General features: G+C 49.6%; 1 protein-coding gene across 2 annotated transcripts in view; it reads left to right on the forward strand.

The window, feature by feature from the left end:
• The window catches only part of RNF213 (ring finger protein 213), a 2,973,532-nt gene that overhangs the window by 1,388,822 nt on the left and 1,564,698 nt on the right, over positions 1 to 20,012 (forward strand). For both annotated transcript variants that reach the window (XM_078654076.1, XM_078654077.1), the window contains exon 19: positions 8,802 to 9,397. In XM_078654076.1, coding sequence (XP_078510202.1) covers positions 8,802 to 9,397 — 596 coding nt within the window. The remainder of the gene's footprint in view (positions 1 to 8,801; positions 9,398 to 20,012) is intronic.

Below are 20,012 nucleotides of genomic sequence, written 5' to 3' on the forward strand. Positions count from 1 at the left end.
AGGTCTGACATTCAGGATTGCCCCATCCCCCCTGATCATGACTACAGATGCCTCTTCGGAAGGCTGGGGAGCAGTGCTCCGAGAGCTTCAAGTCAGCGGACACTGGAGTCCAGAGCAGCGCCAGTGCCATATAAATTTTTTGGAGCTGACGGCCATTCGGTTGGCTTTGCAGGCTTTCCTTCCCAGAGTTCAGAATCAAACAGTGCTGGTCCGGACGGACAATACGACGGCCATGCACTACATCAACAAGCAAGGAGGAACAAGATCGCAAACTCTGTCCAAAGAAGCTCCGAGAATCTGGGATTATGCGATTCTTCACAGGATCACTTTGCAGGCCGAACACCTGGCAGGTTCTCTCAATGTCACGGCGGATGCCCTGAGTCGCCAGGCAGAGGTGAATCACGAATGGGAATTGAACCAGTCCATTCTGGAGAGTGTGTTCTCGGTCTGGGGGACACCGACCATCGACCTCTTTGCATCTCCGCTGAACGCCAAATGCCGGTTTTACGCAAGCAAAGTTCACCATCAGGGATCTCTGAGGAACGCCCTTTCAATTGCCTGGTACGGCGCATTCTTTTACGCATTTACGCCAATTCCCCTCATTCCACGAGTACTCAGGAAGATGAAGGCGGAACCATGCAAGATGATTCTCATTGCACCGGCGTGGCCCCGGCAAGTCTGGTACACAGAACTCCTTCTACTCTCCCAGGATCAACCAATTCGCTTGCGACCGATTCCGTCCTTATTATCGAGGAATCTGGGGCAGGTGTTCCATCCGGATCCGAAATCGCTGTACTTGACACCGTGGCTCCTGAACACAGAGAGTTCCGTCATCTGAATCTCCCCAAGGAGTGTAGAGAAGTTTTGTCACAGGCTCGAGCACCGAGTACTAATAAAACTTACAAGGCGAAATGGAAGAGGTTCTGCCTGTGGTGTCAAAGACAAGGTCTCCATCCTTACAAATCTCTGCCTCATCAACTTTTGCTATATATACTATCATTGGCTAAATCTGGGTTGGCGCATTCGTCTGTGAAGGTACATCTTGCAGCCATATTGAGGTTTTGGCGCAGTTCTTCAGGCCCGTCCTTATGGTCCTCTAGGATTGTTAAACAATTCTTAAAAAGCTTGTTTCGGATGTTTCCTCCAGTTCACCCTCCTCCGCCAGTTTGGCAGCTCAACCTTGTCCTGGCTCAACTCATGAAAGCTCCGTTTGAGCCGGTTCACAAGGCGGACTTGAAATTCCTGTCTTGGAAACTTGCCCTCCTCTTGGCGCTAACATCAGCTAGAAGAGTTAGTGAGCTTCAAGCCCTCTCCATAGTGCATCCATTCCTTCAATTCAAAAAAGATATGCTTATCCTTCGCACCAATCCGAAATTTATTCCGAAGGTGCCGTCTGAGTTCCACTTGAATGAACCTTTGATTTTAAAGTCTTTCTTTCAGCGCCCTTCTACGCCTCCGGAACGCACATTACATTCTTTGGACGTTGAAAGATGCTTGAAATTCTACTTAGAACGCACACGACCCTTTCGAAAATCATCCCAATTGTTTTTGTCCTACAGCACACCATGGAAGGGGTTTCCTTTGGCAAAGAGTGGCATTTCCCGCTGGATCTCCAGTCCGATTCAATTCTGCCATCAGGAGGCGGGCAAGCCACTGGACAGAAAAGTCCGGGCACATTCCACAAGGTCTGTGGCATAGTCTGTGGCTCTTTTCTCTGGAGTCGCCATCAAGGACATATGCAGGGCAGCAACGTGGAGCAGTACTCATACCTTCACGAAACACTACTGCCTGGAGTCTGCAGGGCGAGACGACGCAGCTGTTGGTCAAGCAGTCCTGCGGAATCTTTCTCATTGAGAGGTGCGCTTTCCCTACAATCCCTTCTTCCCGGTGAGCACATTTTGTTTCTTGTTTTGCTATGCTATAAGTATTGCTATATGGTTATGTGATGCCATGTATCTACAAAATGTGTATTGGTAATTTACTGCTAGCTACTCTGATACAAAGCATGGGAATCTATGAAAGTTCCAATACTGGGGCAAGAAAACAAGTTACTTACCTCTAACTTTGGTTCCCCAGTATTGGTAACTTTCATAGATTTCCATGCGCCCACCCTATTACCCTGGGAAAGCTCAGTCTTTTTACAGAGATAGTGGCGGTTTGCACAACGGCTACGAAAATCTGAGGCTCTGAGCTCTCTCAGGAAGGTTCTATGGGGTGAGGCTGCTCTGATTGGTCCTGACAAAAGTTTGGTCTCTTTTACACAAAGAGGGTGATAGGATACAAAATGAGATGAGGCCTAGGCCTATTTTTCTCTTTTGTTTCTATGGTTGTGATACTACCGAGGCTCCCATTCCGACGACGGGGAATGATACAAAGCATGGGAATCTATGAAAGTTACCAATACTGGGGAACCAATGTTACAGGTAAGTAACTTGTTTTCTTCTTCATCGGGGCCCAGCTGGATTACCTAGCGTAATCCAGCTGTGCTTCAACACCTGAATTACAGCGGAGCAGGTTGTTTGTGTAAGGAGAGTGAAGTGCTATGTGAAAAAGTGCAGTTATGAGTTAAAAATGCCTCTAGAAATAACCCTTGTAAAAGTTTTAATAAAAGGACCCTAGGACATGGGTAAAAACATTCTCTGGATATGCATGAGTTTTTTAAATGTACCTCTGCCTCCCTGTGGAGTTGAAGGTCTACTAGTTTCAGCCTTGCTGTTTGTTCATCAGGCTTTCATCAGGACCATAAAAGTGTGTGACCAAAAAGTGGAGTGGTCAGTGGTGATATCCGCACATGCCCTAAAGTGTGCTGTGAGTGTAGTGGATTGTTTACTTACAAATCCTCTGTATGAAGTACTTAAACTCAGAGTCTATTTTGCCTCATGGATCCGATCGCGTTCTGCTATTACCCCTGCTGACCGTTTTGTTGAGGTGGTTGGGTCGGTATGACCTATGCATGGTTGATTACGGGATTTTAGGTTCATGCTGGCTCACTAGGAACCTAGCTGCAATTAGGTTGCCACTCTGAGGCACGCCCCATTTTTCTTCTTTTAACCTTAATGTTAAGTGGGCTTGTATAGATTGGTGTTTTACAGCAAATAGAAGCACATCACTTTAGTGGCTTATTAGTAGTAGTTCCTAGTCACTCTCTTTCCAGACAGCTCTCTCACCTATCATGCTGTAGTCTAACTGGCCTCTTAGTATCTTGTTTTGGCAGAGAATAAGGGCTGATGACCTAAACCATACAGGTTTGCACATCACAAAGGGTCTGGTGATGGTCAGGCCAGTAGTATACATGAGATTTATATGTTCGAGGCATGTGGGCTGCTGAATTCATATGTGCATAGATCGCCGCCTAGTGTTGGGTCCAAATGATTGCACCTTTTTTCCTGGAAGAGTTTTCGAAGTATCATGAGATAGGTGACTCTTCCCCTGGACTATAGTGCGCATGGGCATCTTCTCCATCTTCAGATTGTTTTTTTCCGCCATTGGGTTTGGATGTTATTCCTACAGTCCAACTTTTTGAATCGAAACTAAACTTTTCTAGAGGCCAAAAGGCCTACGACTTCGACGGTATTGTTCTCGCTCGGTACTTCTTGACTCGATCAAGCTTTCCATCTCGACTCGGTCGTCGTTGCGGGCCGTTGGGCCTTTTCGATGCCACGTGGGCCTGCTGTCGATGAGACTGAGCCAAAAAAGTCAAAGACACAGCCACGGACAGTGGAAGAAGAACTCTTCCATCCAGAGCCATCAGAGGATCAGGCAAAAATATATATCAACCCTGAGACTGGTAAAGTCACAATCCTACACAGGAAAAAGAGGCCATTGGACACAGACTCTCATTCCCCCATTCCTCTAAAGAAAAAGGACTTTGGGACTTCTCCCTCTAGACCCTTCATTCCTTTCTATCTCACTATGCCCACTATGCCTTTTGCTCCTTACTCTCCTACACACTCTGGGGACAATGAGGGCGACACAGGGGAAGATCCTCAATATGATTTTAACTATCCAGAGGATCTCAACCCTCAAAATGAACCATGGGTAGAGCCGACTGATCCATATGACACGCATCCCATCCCTGACACCTCCTCATACCCAACAAAACCGTCACCTACTGACGACACCATTGTCTTCCACCAGCTAATAGATAGGGCAGCGCAGTACCACAACGTAGACATGCACAATGAACCTATAGAAGAAGACTTTTTATTTGACACATTCCCTACTTCTGAGAAAAATGTCAGAACACTTCCTATGTTGAAAGGGGTGCTAAAACACGCACCAGATATATTTAAAGATACAACCAGGGCACGTGTAATCAATCCCAGGATTGAAAAGAAATATAGAGCGGCCCCTACAGACCCTACTTATATCAGGTCAGTTGCCATTAGATTCACTAGTAGTGGCTAATGCACGCAAACGGGCCAACTCACAGACAACAGGAGAATCTCTACCTCCTGATAAGGAGTCCAAAATACTAGAGGCCTCGGGTAAAAGAGTAGCATCACAGGCCTCCAATTCATGGAAAATTGCAAATACACAAACTCTACTAGCTAGTTACGACAGAGCACACTATGGCCAGCTTTAAAGTTTGATGCAACACCTGCCTGAGCCTTTCACAGCACAAGCTAACGACCTCATACAGGAGGGGAAATTTATTACAAACGCCTCCATTAAATGTGCGCTTGACGCAGCGGACACTGCAGCCAGGTCCATTAACACTAGCGTCTTATCACGAAGACACGCATGGCTACGCATTTCTGGCTTTAACCCCTTCAGCGCATGACAAAGCCAGCTCGTCATGGGCGTTACCTGCGCTACGCGCATGACGAGCTGGCTTTGTCACGTAACGCGCGATTTTCAAAATCGCAGCGCGCAGCGGGAAAACCGCTAGCGCGCATGCGGTTAAAAACAAGGTGCAATCCACCATTCTTAACCAACCAGTCATTCAAGACTTCCTTTTCAGCCCTGCAGTCGACACCATTTTAGACAAAATGAAAAAGGATACAGAAACCGCAAAATCAATGGGTGCATTGCAGTTTCAACAACACAGAGGTTCCTTTCGACGCTCCTCATACAGAGCAGCTACATGAGGCAATACTTCACAAACCTCATCTACATACAAAAGCAACACCCAAGGTTCCTTTAACAAGAACTCCAACAGAGGAGGTTATAGGGGCCACAATAATATGGGAAGAGGACGTGGAGGCAATAACACCAGAGCCTCCACTGCCGTAAAACAGTGACTTCATCACACTACCTCCAGACCATCTAATACCGGTCGGAGGCAGCATCCAACAATTCCTACCTGTCTGGAACTCAATTACCACAGACAGGTGGGTGAGACAAATTATCCAGTAAGGTATTGCCTAGAACTCACTTCTACTCCACCAAACAGACCACCCAGACACCGCCCTATGTCCAAAGAACACATCACCCTGCTACAACAAGAGGTGAAATGCATGCTGGAAAAGGGGGCCGTAGAGCCAGTCCCTTTCCAACACCAAGGGGCAGGAGTATACTCACTATACTTCCTTATTCCCAAGAAGGACGGTTCACTCAGACCAATATTGAACCTCAGACCCCTAAATCAATACATACTGTCGGAGCACTTCCATATGATCACACTACAGCAAGTGCTCCCGCTGCTCCAGCAAGGAGACTTCCTAGCAACATTGGACCTCAAGGATGCGTATTTTCACATACCCATCCATCCAGCTCACAGAAAATATCTCAGGTTCACAATAGAAGGTCAACACTACCAATTCAAGGTTCTCCCCTTCGGGATAACCACGGCTCCAAGAGTGTTTACAAAATGCTTAGCGACAGTAGCTGCACATCTCAGGAGGCAAAGCATCCACGTGTTCCCATACCTAGACGATTGGCTAATACAAGCAAAACCGCACGAACAGTGTGCAAGAGACACGTCTCAAACACTTCAGCTGCTACACAGCCTGGGTTTTTCGATAAACTACCCAAAATCGCATCTACAACCATCCCACACACAACAATATCTGGGAGCTACTATAGATACCTCAGTGGCAAAGGCATATCCAAACTCAGCGAGGATAGCCAGCATGCAGATGCTCATTCGCAAATTTCTGCCACAACACTCTTTGCCAGCTCGAGTCTTCATGCAGCTCATAGGCATGATGGCGTCCTGCATACTCATTGTCCCCCATGCCTGACTTCAAATGCGTCCATTGCAAGAATCCCTAGCACGGCTGTGGAAGCAAGCTCAAGGACAACTAAAAGACCTAGTGTTGGTAGACAGTCGCGCTTACAACTCTCTGCAGTGGTGGAACCCACAAAACCTTTCCAAGGGACGACTGTTCCAAGAGCAAGTTCCACAACTAGTACTAACAACAGACGCATCACTGACAGGTTGGGGAGCCCACCTACTTCAATACACAGTACAAGGGCTCTGGACAATCAAACAAAAGAAACTGCATATCAACCAACTAGAGTTGCTAGCAATATTCCTAGCTCTAAAAGCATTAAAAAAATACCTGTACAGCTAGACTGTGTTGATCCGGACGGACAACATGACAGCCATGTACTATATCCAAAAACAGGGAGGAACGCACTCCCCACAGCTGTCCCACTTGGCACAGAGCATATGGAAGTGGGCAATTCCAAAAGACATCTTTCTCCTGGCATAACACCTCCCAGGGAAAGACAATCCAATAGCGGATCTGCTCAGCAGACACAGCCAACAACTACACGAATGGGAGATTCACCCCCAAGTTCTCCAGCCATTCTTCGAACAGTGGGGGCACCCAGAGATAGACCTGTTTGCCACAAACAAAAACTCAAAATGTCGGTACTTTGCCACCAGGTTCCCACATCCGTTGTCACAGGGCAATGCGATATGGATGAACTGGTCAGGCAGATTTGCGTACGCTTTTCCCCCAGCAGCACTGATTCCGCTGGTGGCACGCAAACTGCGGCAACAGTCACACTGATCCTAGTTGCTCCCACATGGGTGAGACAGCCATGGTACACAACATTCCTGGAGCTTTCAGTAGTTCCTCATCAAAGTCTGCGCCTCGCACCCCATCTTCTAACTCAGAACCATGGAGAAATCAGACACCCAATCTTAGAATTTGGATACCTTAACTTGCCTCCAGACTGCATGAACTTCATTAAGGAGGCAAGACAACCAACTACTAGAGCATGCTATGCAGCTAAATGGAAATGATTTGTTATTTACTGCAACAATAACCAAATCAACCCATTAGATGCTTCCATTCAGAACATTTTATGTTACCTACTGCATCTTCAAAGATGCAACCTAGCATACTCTTCAATAAGACTACACCTTGCTGCTATAGCAGCATACCTTCAAAACAGGCAACACCTTTCACTGTTTAGAGTACCAGCAATCAAGGCTTTTATGGAGGGTCTTAAAAGGGTGATTCCTCCAAGGCACCCACCTTCCCCAGTCTGGAACCTAAATATAGTACTTACCAGACTTATGGGATCTCCTTTCGAACCTCTACACTCATGCGAACTGCAATTTCTAACATGGAAGGTGGCATTCTTGATTGCCATTACCTCACTCAGGCGAGTTAGCGAGCTACAAGCACTTACAATTCAAGAACCCTTCATGCAAATACATGCTAACAGGGTAGTTCTTAGAACAAACTCGAAGTTTATGCCAAAGGTCGTATCCACTTTCCATATTAATCAATCAATAGAAATGCCAATGTTCTTCCAAAATCCACAGTCAGTAGCGGAAAGAGCCCTACACACACTGGATGTAAAGAGAGCTCTGCTTTATTATGTGGACAGAACGAAATCATTTAGAAAAACAAAGCAATTATTTGTTGCTTTTTCACCACAACATAAAGGGAATCCGATATCAAAGTCAGGAATAGCCAGATGGATAGTTAAATGCATTCAAATATGTTATCAAAAGGCTAAATGCACTTTAACTGTACCCCCAAGAGCACACTCTACGCGAAAAATTGGGGCATCCATGGCTTTCGTAGGAAATATTCCTCTTGAAGACATATGTAGAGCAGCCACATGGACTACCATACACACTTTCATAAAACACTACTGTGTAGACGTGCAAGCAAAGCAGCAAGCTGCTGTAGGCCAGGCTGTCCTCAAAACTCTCTTTCAAACTGCTGCAGCTGGCACAGGTAACCACTGCTAGAGGAGATACTGCTATACAGTCTATGCACAGATATGAATTCAGCAGCCCACATGCCTCGAACGGAATATGCTACTTACCAGTATGCATCTGTTCTTAGCATGTAGGGCTGCTGACATTCATATCGCCCACCCTCCTCCCCGGTGCCTGTTGCAGCTGCAGCATTATCTTTTGCATGGCCATCTCTTACTTTACTATCTCCATCACTGCCACAATGGCGAAAAACAATCTGAAGATGGAGAAGATGCCCATGCGCACTATAGTCCAGGGAAGGAGTCACCTATCTCGTGATACTTTGAAGACTCTTCCAGGACAACAAGGTGCAATCATCCGGACCCAACACTAGGCGGTGATCTATGCACAGATATGAATGTCAGCAGCCCTACATGCCAAGAACAGATGTATACTGGTAAGTAGCATATTCCTTCTGTATTGTTTGTACTGAGAAATGTCTCTACGTTGTCACCTACTTACTGGTGTCTCAAATGTCTGGAGTAACGTCAAATGAGGAGTACCTGTGCTAGAGTGACTACAGTCAGTAACTCAAACATTATCAAAAACTGAACAAATGAATAGTGTTAAAATTTGCATCTAAGCCATTGCTTTATGCCTACCTGTTTAATGGTTGTTCTTTCTTTTTCAGTGGACACTGGTGAAGTTACTCAACTCCATTTAGCTGATGTCGGCAATAAACAACTCGATGACATGGTGAACGTGAAGCTGCTGGACTCAATGTCTGAGTCAGAGGTGTTTATGGTGACCTATTACAACCTGAGTGACGAAGTCATGGAAATGGCTAAGCAGTTATGTGAATTTAAAGACAGCCATATCTTCTGTCTTTGCTGGGAAAGAGAAGCCAAGGCGATTGGGGGTGAGGACGAAGAGGATCAGGACCAAGAACTGACATTGCAAGAGTTAAAATATGAACTGTTTGATTCATGCTTTGAACAGTACAAAGATATATATCAAAACCTGCAATCGGGGAAGCTCTCATTCAGAGTGGTGGATGACATTTTCAGAGGCTTCAAAGACAGTTACAAAGAGCTGAAGGAGGAGCTCCAGATTATGCATCATCTTGACTTGGAAGACAAAGGAGACTGGATAGATTTCCGCGTGCAGCAGATTGAGCAGTACCACCAGCTCCATCTGGCCATAGACTCTGCCAGGGTAATCGCAAAGGTCAAGAAAGAGCTGAAGCTGTCTGGTGATTTCAGAACACTGAGGACCTTATTACAATTTGTAAGTTCACTATACCATCATTGATTACAAAATGAGTGAAGGATGAATGGTGAATGAGCCCTTGTTAAACATTGAAAATCACATAATCAGAGGAGCAGACAAGTCCTTGTGATGGGCACTTCTAACCCCGATATCTCACAATATGAATATTCACCCAGGTGTCGGCATGGATCAGGAAACTTAATAGCAGTACTCCTGTGTGCCAGTAGGTGGTGTTGTGTGACTCACCATTAAACCACTCCACTGACCAGCAGGGCTGCATATAAGCACCACCCAGACACTCTGACATCAGTTCCTTTCTTACTCCTCTTAGACAAGTATTTTGTCTCCAAGTTTTCTTTTCTGGCGTGCAAGGGACAATATGTAACCTCTAAAAATGAAAGGATTTGAACGCTGTAGGGAGTTTCACAAACAGATGTCTGTGACAGATCCCCACGTGGTATGTCTGTGAAGCCTGGTGTCAGAGAATGACTCCAATGTCCTTGACAGCTGTGCCCAGATGAACCTGAAGACCATATGGGACTGCGAAGTATAACTCTTAAGTTGTCAAACATCCGAATACTCTTCCCCCTGACCAGTCTAAATCAAATGGAGGTTCCTGTTCCTGAAATCTGAAAGAAACAGTTAGTTGCAGATTCCTTACCTTAGAATATTCCCCAGGTATCAGACTGGATCCGGAAAGTTTTTCGACAGCAGTACCCCAGCGCGTTGGTAGGTGGCGTCGGTCGACTCTGCGTCCATCATCAGCGTTGTGGTGGTCAGGATGACGTAGTGCCCTTGCACGCTGACGTCAGTTCTTTCTTTTTCTGCACCAATAAGCGCAGATCCGGAGAGAGCGCTAACCCCAGTCAATTTTTGACTGACTTTTTGCGACTGTCGACTTCTTTTCAAGTCTTACATCGCCTCCTGCTGCACGAGGGATGCCCGGTTTCAAGGCCTGCAGTTCCTGTTCTTGACTGATGTTGGTGATAAATCCGCACCGCGTGTGCCTTTACTGCCTGGAGCGCAACCACGACCCCAAGTTATGCTCCGATTGCCGGACCATGGCCCGAAGTATTTGCGGGAGCGATCCCGAAAGCTCCTCGGGGCCCGACAGTCAGCTCCGCGTCGTTCGAGGTCCCAGTCGCTTGGGAGGTTGAGGGACTGATCGGGGAGCCATCATCACTCTTCGTCGAAGTCTTCGCACTCTGGGTCAGGTAAGTCGAAGCACAAGAAGAAGTCGAAGAAGCATCGTCACTCTTCGACTTCCCCTCATCCGTCGGGCAACGCGACGAAGGGTGTGGGTGGTGTGAGAAGTTGGCCTGATATATGATGCTCACTAGTTCTAGTGATCACCTTGTATCAGTCCAAACAACCCTTATGGTGATTGGTTGTAAGTCAAACTTATAGACCAACTATCCTAATGGTAGCATGGACAAAGCAGTCCTAGGCTAAACTCTTTTGGCAGGTGAAGCCAGCTGTTTTACCACAATATAACCCCTTGAATACCAGATGAAAGAACACCACACAGGTTGTTATGAAAATAAACAATATATTTATTAATAACAAACACCTCTGAACTCTTTATGAGGTCAGAGGGCTAAGCACATGACAATCTCTTAGGAAAAATACGATAAGTTGCACAAAATTACAATGGTGCCCTAGGGGCACGACAAACCATATACTAAGTAAGTGGAATGTGAAAGTCGATCAAAAGAATGGAGCTGTCCAGAGGCTGGAGGTTCGCTAGGACTACACTATCTTCACCTTAGGTAAGTAATAGGAGGCCCACGTGACGCGTGTGCAGAGTGTGAACTCACACGCGAGATGCGTAACAACGTCTATGGACAGTACAGTTCAAGTTAAAGGTGAGTACGGACAATCCTGACTAGTTAGGACTGAAACGACTGTGGAACTGGACACTAGGACAGTTACACTACCCTTGAGCACCGAAATGCTCTCGTTATCTCACTCACGGGCTGCGGGTGCATAGGTGTCAAAGTGTGTCGGGTTCTCGCGTTGAAGCCTATGGAGCCTGTAAGAAAAGATGCTGCAGGCGACCAGGAGGAAGATGTCCGGTGCGATCCAAGGGTGGATCGGTGAAGAAGAGGACCTGAAAGCAGAGCGGACAATGTTCAAAGTCACTAGCCAGTGACTGGAGTGGAACCAGGAAGGAACCAGATGTCGTCGTCGCGATCAGGTGAAGAGTGGACGCTTGTCTCTGCAGCCACGTGGACCAGGAGGTGTCTTCGACGACCAGGATGGAGGCACGATCTGTCCCACGCAGGCTCTCGCTGTCGGCGGTGTTGGATTCCGAATCGGCGTCAACAGGCCTTGGCAAAGGCAACCCACGTGGTGAGTGGAAACGGCGTCTGGAGTGGACCAGGAGGGTCCAGGGTGCTCCTCTTTTGGAAGGGAGCAGGGGCCAGTCTGGAGCAACCAGACCAGCAGTGAAGATTTCAAAGTTCGTCGTCTAGGAGGCCACTAGCCAGCCGGCTAGTTACCAGACAACGCGTCAAGCAGCAAACAAGCAGAAGGGCCCCACGCAGATCTCGTGGATGCTGGAGGGCTGGTCTTCGGTGCCGGAGCTGCTCTGGGTTGGGGCTTCTCAGTCCCCAAAGCACTTGGTCGAGTTTACCTCGGGAGTCGTGCTGAAAGCGAAGTGCAGGTTCTTTCAAGATGGCCGGTCCCACGTGTCTCGTCGCACCCACGGATCTCAGCTGTGCTGCAGATGTAGGTAGAGGTCGGAGAGGTCTGGGAATCTGGGTCTCGTCGGGCTCTGAAGTCTGGATCCTCGAGGGAAGACGACAAAGTGAAGCCGCTGGACGCTTGATGGTGCCTGCTTGTGCAGGGTGGACATTCCTTGCCCACAAGGGAGATTTCTTCAGTCTTCTGTGTAGAAAGTCGAAGTCCAGAGTTTCTTCTTGTAAAGTTGTTCAGGATAATCTAATTTGGAATGGGACCTGCTCCTACCTTTATTCTCCTAAAGGGGGCTGCACTACTGACTAGGTCCCTCCCCTGGGTGGGACCAGGAAGGGGGGTGGCTACACCCCCTATCCTTTATCCGGTTTCGCGCCAGAGCTGGGGCAGGGATGCCCCAGCAACTGGTTTGAACCGGTGTATGCACAGGACACCTTGCGTGCCTCGGGCATGCCTCACTCCTTTCAGGCCTGTCCTACCCAATACACAAAATCCTGTCTGTGGTGGTGCTAGCACCTCCCAAGGCAGGAAACCCTTTGTCCAAGCCTCCCTCGCTGGAAGGACTCCCAGCCGCAGGAGGTCAGTCTTGTGTCTGTGGTGGTGGCATCCATTTTGTGATGCCAAGGCTCGAGTTAACTTTAAACGGGGTTCACAGTTACATACATGTCGTGTCCCTCTAGAAGGGTGGAATGCTACCCCCGTCGCCAGAATTGGCGAGGGGGTAGTATTCCAATTCGTATGACACCTTACTCGACATGTTTTGATAATGCTATACCAAAGTTAGCATTTAACCGCGAGGATTATAATGTACTTAAGAGTAAATGGTATAGCGTTATCATGGAACAGCTATTAGGACTTGGTTCCGCAAGCTGCAAACGGGCTCAGCTCATGCCAGAGCACCATCTCACATAATTCCAAGCACTCTGCCTTCAGGATTGATAAGGCCTGCCATAGGAGTGACTGATAGGAATATATGTGTCCATTTTAGGTTTAGATATAGGTATACTATATCTACAGCAAAGGGTGATTACACCACCTTGCCCCAGCTGTCTTGCAGCCAGTTGTGTCAGTTTTGGATGGCCAGCCAGGGGTGGCATAATACATGCTTCAACCCCTGGTAGGCCCTGGGTACACCTATGCCCTGGGTACCTATAGTACATTGTACAGGGACTGATAAGGTGGCCCAGTACCAATTGGTAAATGCACCTAAGGTTCATGGAGTCCATTTTAACAGAGGGTGCAGGAAGCCTGGGGTCCTGAATAGCAGGATCCCAGGCCAACTAAGTCAAAAACCAGCCAAACACTAGGCAAAAAGTTGGGGGTAACCATGGTCGGATATCCACCTTCCTACAGGTGGGGCCACTCTTGCGGCTCCTCATGCGGAGCCTTCTGGGTTGACTTCGGCCTTCCCTCCCTTCCCGGGACCAACCCCTGCCCAGCTTTGTCAATTTTAAGAAGCGATGCATGCCATCTTTGGGCAGCCCGACTCCGCTGGTGCACCATCGGGCCAAGCGGACTCGGCTGAGGGCCCTAGGCCTTCGACGTCACCTGCTCCGGTCTCTGCTCCCTAGGGCCCCCTTGGATCCAGGCCTGGATCCAGATCGGCACCGGTCAACCTCGTAACACCTCCACCGGCGCCGATTCCACCAGCACCATGTCAGCAACTGGCGCCGGCTGGACCTCCAGCCAGCGTCGACCCTGGCTTCCATCCTGATGTGGATATGGAGCTGGACCGGCGTCGACGGACTGTGGCTACGGAGGAGGGAGCGTCTTACGCAGTAGTTTTGCGTAGGGCAGCCGAGGCCCTAAACCTTGAGCTACCGACTGTAGCAGGCAGGACTAACCTCCTGACAGAGGTGCTTCTGCGGACGATCCCACTTTTCTCTCCCAACACCCCTCCCCCGAAAGCTTGGTAGTCCAATCCTCCGGGTTCAAGAGCTTATTCCCTACTGAACCATTCGGACCGAGAATCCAAGAAGCTGGATCAGTTTGGGAAGAAGTTATTTTCTTCCTTCAGCTTAGGGCTGCAGTCGGTGAACACCGCATGCCTCTTAGGCGGTTATTCCCACTCCGTGTGGGATACGGTGGCGCAAGTGCTGTCTCAGTGTCTGGAGGAGGACCGGGCCATGCTCTCCCGTGCTGTTGCAGAGGGGGGAGACGCAGCAAAGTTTCCCATCCATTGTGGACTGGACACCGCCTGCGCACTGGGTAACCATTTCAACGTCAGTGACGCGTCGCCATCACGCCTGGTTGAGAACGAATGGCTTTTTCGGGGATGTCCAGAACACCTTGATGGACTTGCCGTTTGATCGCCGCCGCCTGTTCGGCGATAAAGCAGACAATGCGCTAAAGCACTTCAAGGACTCTCCGACTACGACCAAGTCCTTGGGCCTCTCCATTACTTTTCCTGCACGGTCTGCTTTCCCCCCCTTTCGTGGCCATGGAAGAGGTGCCCCAACACATTCTTCACAGAGCCACTGGCCAGCGCAAGCTGTTCAACCTCAGTGCGGCTGAGGACGTGGGAACCACTGAAGTGATTTTGGGGGCCAGCGGGTTGGCCATGCCACCAACAGTCCCTGCAGAAGCCTACAAACCCTCCTAGTCCGACCTTTCAGGCCCATCAAACACCGGTGGGCAGCAGGATTCGCCATCCCCTTCCCCACTGGCGCACCATCACGTTGGATAGGTAGGTTTTGCAGATAATCCGAAATGGCTACTCCCTCCCCTTCGAAACTGTCCCTCCAGCCATGCCACTCCAGTACCATCGTATGTTGGGGGATCATCTGGTCCTTCTCCAACAGGAAGTTGAGGCTCTCTTGGCCATGTTAGCCATCGAGCACCTTCCTGCCCCTGAAGTAGGTTGTGATTGCTATTCCCACTACTTTCTGGTGCCAAGAAGGACAAAAGCCTGCGTCCTACCTTGGATCTCTGGGACGTCAACCACTTCCTCCGGAAAGAGAAGTTCAAAATGTTGACCCTGGCTCAGGTCTTGTCTGTCCTCGACCCTGGAGACTAGATGGTAGCGTTAGACCTGCAGGATGTTTATTTTCATATCCCTGATCTGCCGGCCAGGCCACGAGCATTTTCAGTTTACCGTGCTCCCCTTTGGCCTTACCAGCGCCCATCGGGTGTTCACGAAAGTGATGGCGGTGGTCGCAGCTCATCTGTGCAAATCAGGGGTTCCAGTCTTTCCCCAATCTAGACAACTGGTTTTTGAAGGCGAGCTCACCCCAGGCCGTCGTCTCCCACCTCCAGACTACGGCCTACCTCCTGCATTCGCTGGGGTTCTCCATCAACGTGCCGAAGTCGCACCTGACCCCCTCTCAGAATCTCCTCTTCATCGGAGTGGTTCTGGACGCAACACAGTTCAGGTTTATCCTCCCAAACAGCGAGTCTGGGACATTCGGGCTATGATTCCGATCTTTCAGCCCCTCTCCCGGGTTTCGGTCAAGATGACTCCGAGGCTTCTGAGTCTCATGGCCTCCTGCATCCTGCTGGTCCATCATGCCAGGTGGCATATGCAGGCTCTGCAGTGGGACCGGAAGTTCCAGTGGACGCAGCATCAGGGGAATCTGTCCTATTGCTTCCAGATCTCAGAGGGCACTGCACAGCAATTGAAGTGGTCCCTCACGAACCAGGATTGGGTCAATGGCAGATCCCTCTCCCTTCCCCAACCAGAACACACAGTGGTGACAGACGCATTGCCTTCTGGGATGGGGCGGCCACATGGGAAAGGCGGAGATGAGAGGCCTCTGGTCTCTGGCGGAGTCTGGGCTTTACATCAACCTTATGGAGCTCCAGGCGATCCGTCTTGCTCTAAAGGCATTCCTTCCCTCTGTCCGGGGAAGAGTAGTGCAGGTATTTCTCAAACAACACTACCGCCATGTGGTACTGCAAAAAACAAGTCGGGTGGGGTTGTGGACCCTATGTCAAGAGGCCCTCCGTCTCTGGATATGGCTGGAACATCAGGGAATTTCCATGGTGGTTCAACACCTGACCGGTTCACTGAACGCCAGGGCGGACGAACTCAGCCGCAGATGCATGATGGATCACAAATGGTGTCTTCACTTGGAGGTGGTGCAAGGTCTCTCAACAGCGTGGAGTGCCTTGGTTAGATCTATTCGCCACTCAATAGAATGCGCAATGTCTGCAATTCTGCGCGTTGGAATTTCCAAGGCGGCACTTGCTAGGCGACGCTTTTCGGCGCGAGTGGAGCTGCAGTTTTCTATACGCCTTTCTGCCTATACCACTACTACCCAGAGTGCTGAAGAAGATCAAGCGCAACCGGGCCAAACTAGTTCTTGTGGCTCCGGATTGTGCACAAAGAGTCTGGTATCCCGAGCTGCTCAACATGGCCATCGATTCCCCCGATCCGACTGCCTCTTCGGGAGGATCTTCTGTCGCAGCAGCAGGACACGGTCTTCCACCCGAACCTGTCCAGCCTCCACCTCCTTGTGTGGAGATTGAGCGGCGGTAGTTGACGTCATTTGACTTGCCTCCCGAAATTTGTTATGTAATCTTGGCAGCCAGGCGTCCCTCCACTAAGACGGTATACGCCTGCAGATGGAATAAGTTTATGGCATGGTGCACAGCAAAGGCTGTGTATCCCCTTTCTGCCCCTCTTTCTGAGGTTTTCTTGTTCCTCCTTTCTTTGGCCCATCAGGGCTCTGCTCTGGGCACTTTTAAGGGCTACCTCTCGACCATTTCAGCCTTTCTCAGGCTTCCTGATCAGCCTTCTCTTTTCAAGTCCCCTGTTGTAAATAGATTTCTTAAAGGCATTACTCATCTGTTTCCTGCTGTTCCTTTCGTGATGCCTCAGTGTGACATGAATTTCGTGCTAAGCTATCTTATGTGCGGTACCTTTGAGCTGCTGCATAACTGTCCTCTCAGACTCTTAACTCTCAAAACTGCTTTTCTGGTGGCCATCACCTCTGCGCGCATGGTGAGTGAGCTGCAAGCTCTGTCTTCCAAGCCTCCCTTTCTTGCTATTCATCCGGACAAGGTCATCCTCAGAACTTGACATTCCTTTCTTCCAAAGGTGGTCACTTCTCTTCATATTGGTCAAACCATCACTTTGCCCACCTTCTTTCCCCCTCTACATCCTTCAAAAGAGGAAGAGAGGTTCCACGGTCTTGATCCAAAACGTGCCCTCTCCTTCTATTTGGATCACACCAAGCAACTCCGGGAAGACGACCAGCTCTTTGTTGGTTACGTGGGCGCTAAGAAAGGTTGGGCCGTGCCCAAACGGACCATATCCAGATGGGTCATTCTGTGTATCAAAGCCTGTTAAATCTTTGGCTAAGAAGGAGCCCCCAGTGGGGCTGCGTGCCCATTCTATAAGGGCGACAGCAGCTACTACTACGGGGGTTTGGGGAGTCCCCCTAAATGAAATCTGTCAGGCAGCTACGTGGGCATCACTGCACAGGTTTACGAGACACTACTGCCTGGACAGCCAAGTCCGGAGAGATGGCTTCTTCGGCTGTTCTGTTCTCCAGGAATTTCTGGTGTGATTTTGGTTCACAGACCCACCTACGGGGTTGGAATTGCTGGGGTATCTATTCTAAGGTAAGGAATCTATCACTAACTGTTTCTTTCAGATGAACAAGTTACTTACCTTTGGTAACGATATATCTGTAAGAAACATAGGTTAGTAATAGATTCCCTACCGCCCCACCCATCCTCACTGTGCTGCAAACTGATTCCTAGCGTTAAGGACATCTTTTCAGGGCCCTAGGTTTTTATGCACCAGTGTTCAGGGCCCTAGTTTTGTGCACCAGTGGTCAGTGTCTTGCATGGCTCTGCTTTCCTGGCGCGGAAAGCTGTGTACAGAACTGACGTAAGTGCGCACGGGCGGCGTCTGAGTAACTTTTGCGACGTCATCCCGGCGACCACGACACAGCCGACTGATGCGGGTTTCCCCCAACGCCACCTACCGACACGCAGGGTTACTGCTGATAAAAATCTTTCCGGATCCAGTCTGACGCTTGGAGAAAATTCTAAGGTAAGGAATCTATAACTAACCTATTTTTCTTACAGATATATTGTTACCGAAGGTAAGTAACTTGTTAGTCATTCCCATAGCACACACTCCTAACAGTCCAAGCATTTGGGGTAAATCTAGAAAGCATGAGAAATCGAAGCAGGAATTGGTCCTTTCCTGCCACACTCAAAATCACAAGGGACATGAGAACATCAACTTTACTCCCTTTTTTCTTTCCCAAATTCCTGACGCGACAAATCAGAGTTTGATTCTGATGTAACCCTAGTTTTTGGATCCGTCTGCGATTTTGCAGCAAATAGAGAGGACATGCTGCAAATATTTTACATGTTTCATTTGGGCTCAAGGATCTGCAGAGTCCTTCAGTCAGGATCCCTCCATCGGGATTGCTTTTGGGGCTTCTATGTATCTTGAATATGCATCCGGTTCCACACCAGCTTCAGTGCCAACTTCAGTTCTGGAGCCACTCTGTGCTCTGGTTCTTTTCTCATTGATGCTGGTGAAGAAGCTACCAGCGCCGGGAGAGGAGCCAAAACTCATAATAGTTTCCGACTCCGCGCCGACTTCGATTGAGGTCGTGTCCTGATCCTTTGGGGGCCCAACCGATAATCAATCCCTCTGACTCGGATAGCTTGTCATTACCACACAGTAAAGCTCATACGCTACACCAGCTCTTTGGGTTAAATTCTGTTAATAATGACTTTGATAAAGGAGACAAAATCACCCTATAATATTAGGAGGCCAATTAATACTCTGAACTACAGGATGCCAGTGATCTGGGCACTACCCCAGACACTGAGCTTGTATCTCCACATGGTCCTTCCACTGAGGAGAGTGCCTTCGTTATGATGGTTATTGTGTGGGCTACTGGGGACCTTGACCTGCAGCTACCCCCCATGAAGGTAAAAGCAAAATGTCATAACAAAGATTCTTCAGTGTGGACAGGCACCAGCTGAGCCTTTATTCTCATTCAATGAGGCCATGAGGGATACTGTATCTGAAAGAGACACGTTAGTGATAGATTCCTTACCATAGAATATCCCCAGGCGTCAGACTGGATCCGGAATTTTTTTGCGTAGCAGTACCCTTGCGCGTCGGTAGGTGTCGTCTGCAGCTCCGCGTCTGTCGTGGGCGCCGTGATGACGTCGTTGGAGTACTTAGACGCTGCCTCCGCGTGCTGAAGTCAGTTCTTGTTTTTTCCGCGCCAGCAGCGCAGATCCGGAAAAAGTGGTACCTCAGTCTCTTTTGACTGAACTTTTTGATCTCTTTTGATCATTCTTTTTCGAAGTCTTCGACTCCGAACGGTGCCGGTAGGGATGCCAGGTTTTAAGCCCTGTGAGGATTGCGACCGGGTGATGTCGGTCACCGACCGTGTCTCGGCGTCGACCACGACGACAAGGCCTGTTCCGACTGCCGGGCCCTGACTTCGAAGGCTAGGCGGGAGCGGTCCCGCAAGCGGCTCGAACTCCGGAGTCGGCCCCGCGCCGAGAACGGTCCCGGTCCGAAGGGAGGTCGAGGGACCGGTCGCGGGAGAGGAGCCATCGGAGCTCCAGGAGTCGACATCACTCCTCAGGGTCGAAGTCGTCATGTAAGCACAAGAAGTCGAAGAGACGTCATCGCTCTTCCGACTCCCCCCGACGCGGCCCGGGGGGGTTCAGGTGGCACCGCCGCCCACGCGGCTCCGTCGCTCTTCCGACTCCCCCCGACGCGGCCCGGGGGGGGTTCAGGTGGCACCGCCCACGCGGCTCCGTCGAAGTCACAGGCGTCGCGTCCGGCCCCATACCCTCAGGTCCCTGGGCCGCGCGCGATGCCGGAGATCGAGCGGTTCCTCATGGCCATGAGGTCCCTCATGGCCATGAGGTCCCTCATGGCCATGAGGTCCCTCACTCCTCCGACGGGCTCCGCGGCGCCTTCGGGCCCCGCGGCGCCTTTGGGCCC

This window comes from Lissotriton helveticus, chromosome 7 (genome assembly GCF_964261635.1).
Source record: "Lissotriton helveticus chromosome 7, aLisHel1.1, whole genome shotgun sequence".
NCBI classification, from domain to species: domain Eukaryota; kingdom Metazoa; phylum Chordata; class Amphibia; order Caudata; family Salamandridae; genus Lissotriton; species Lissotriton helveticus.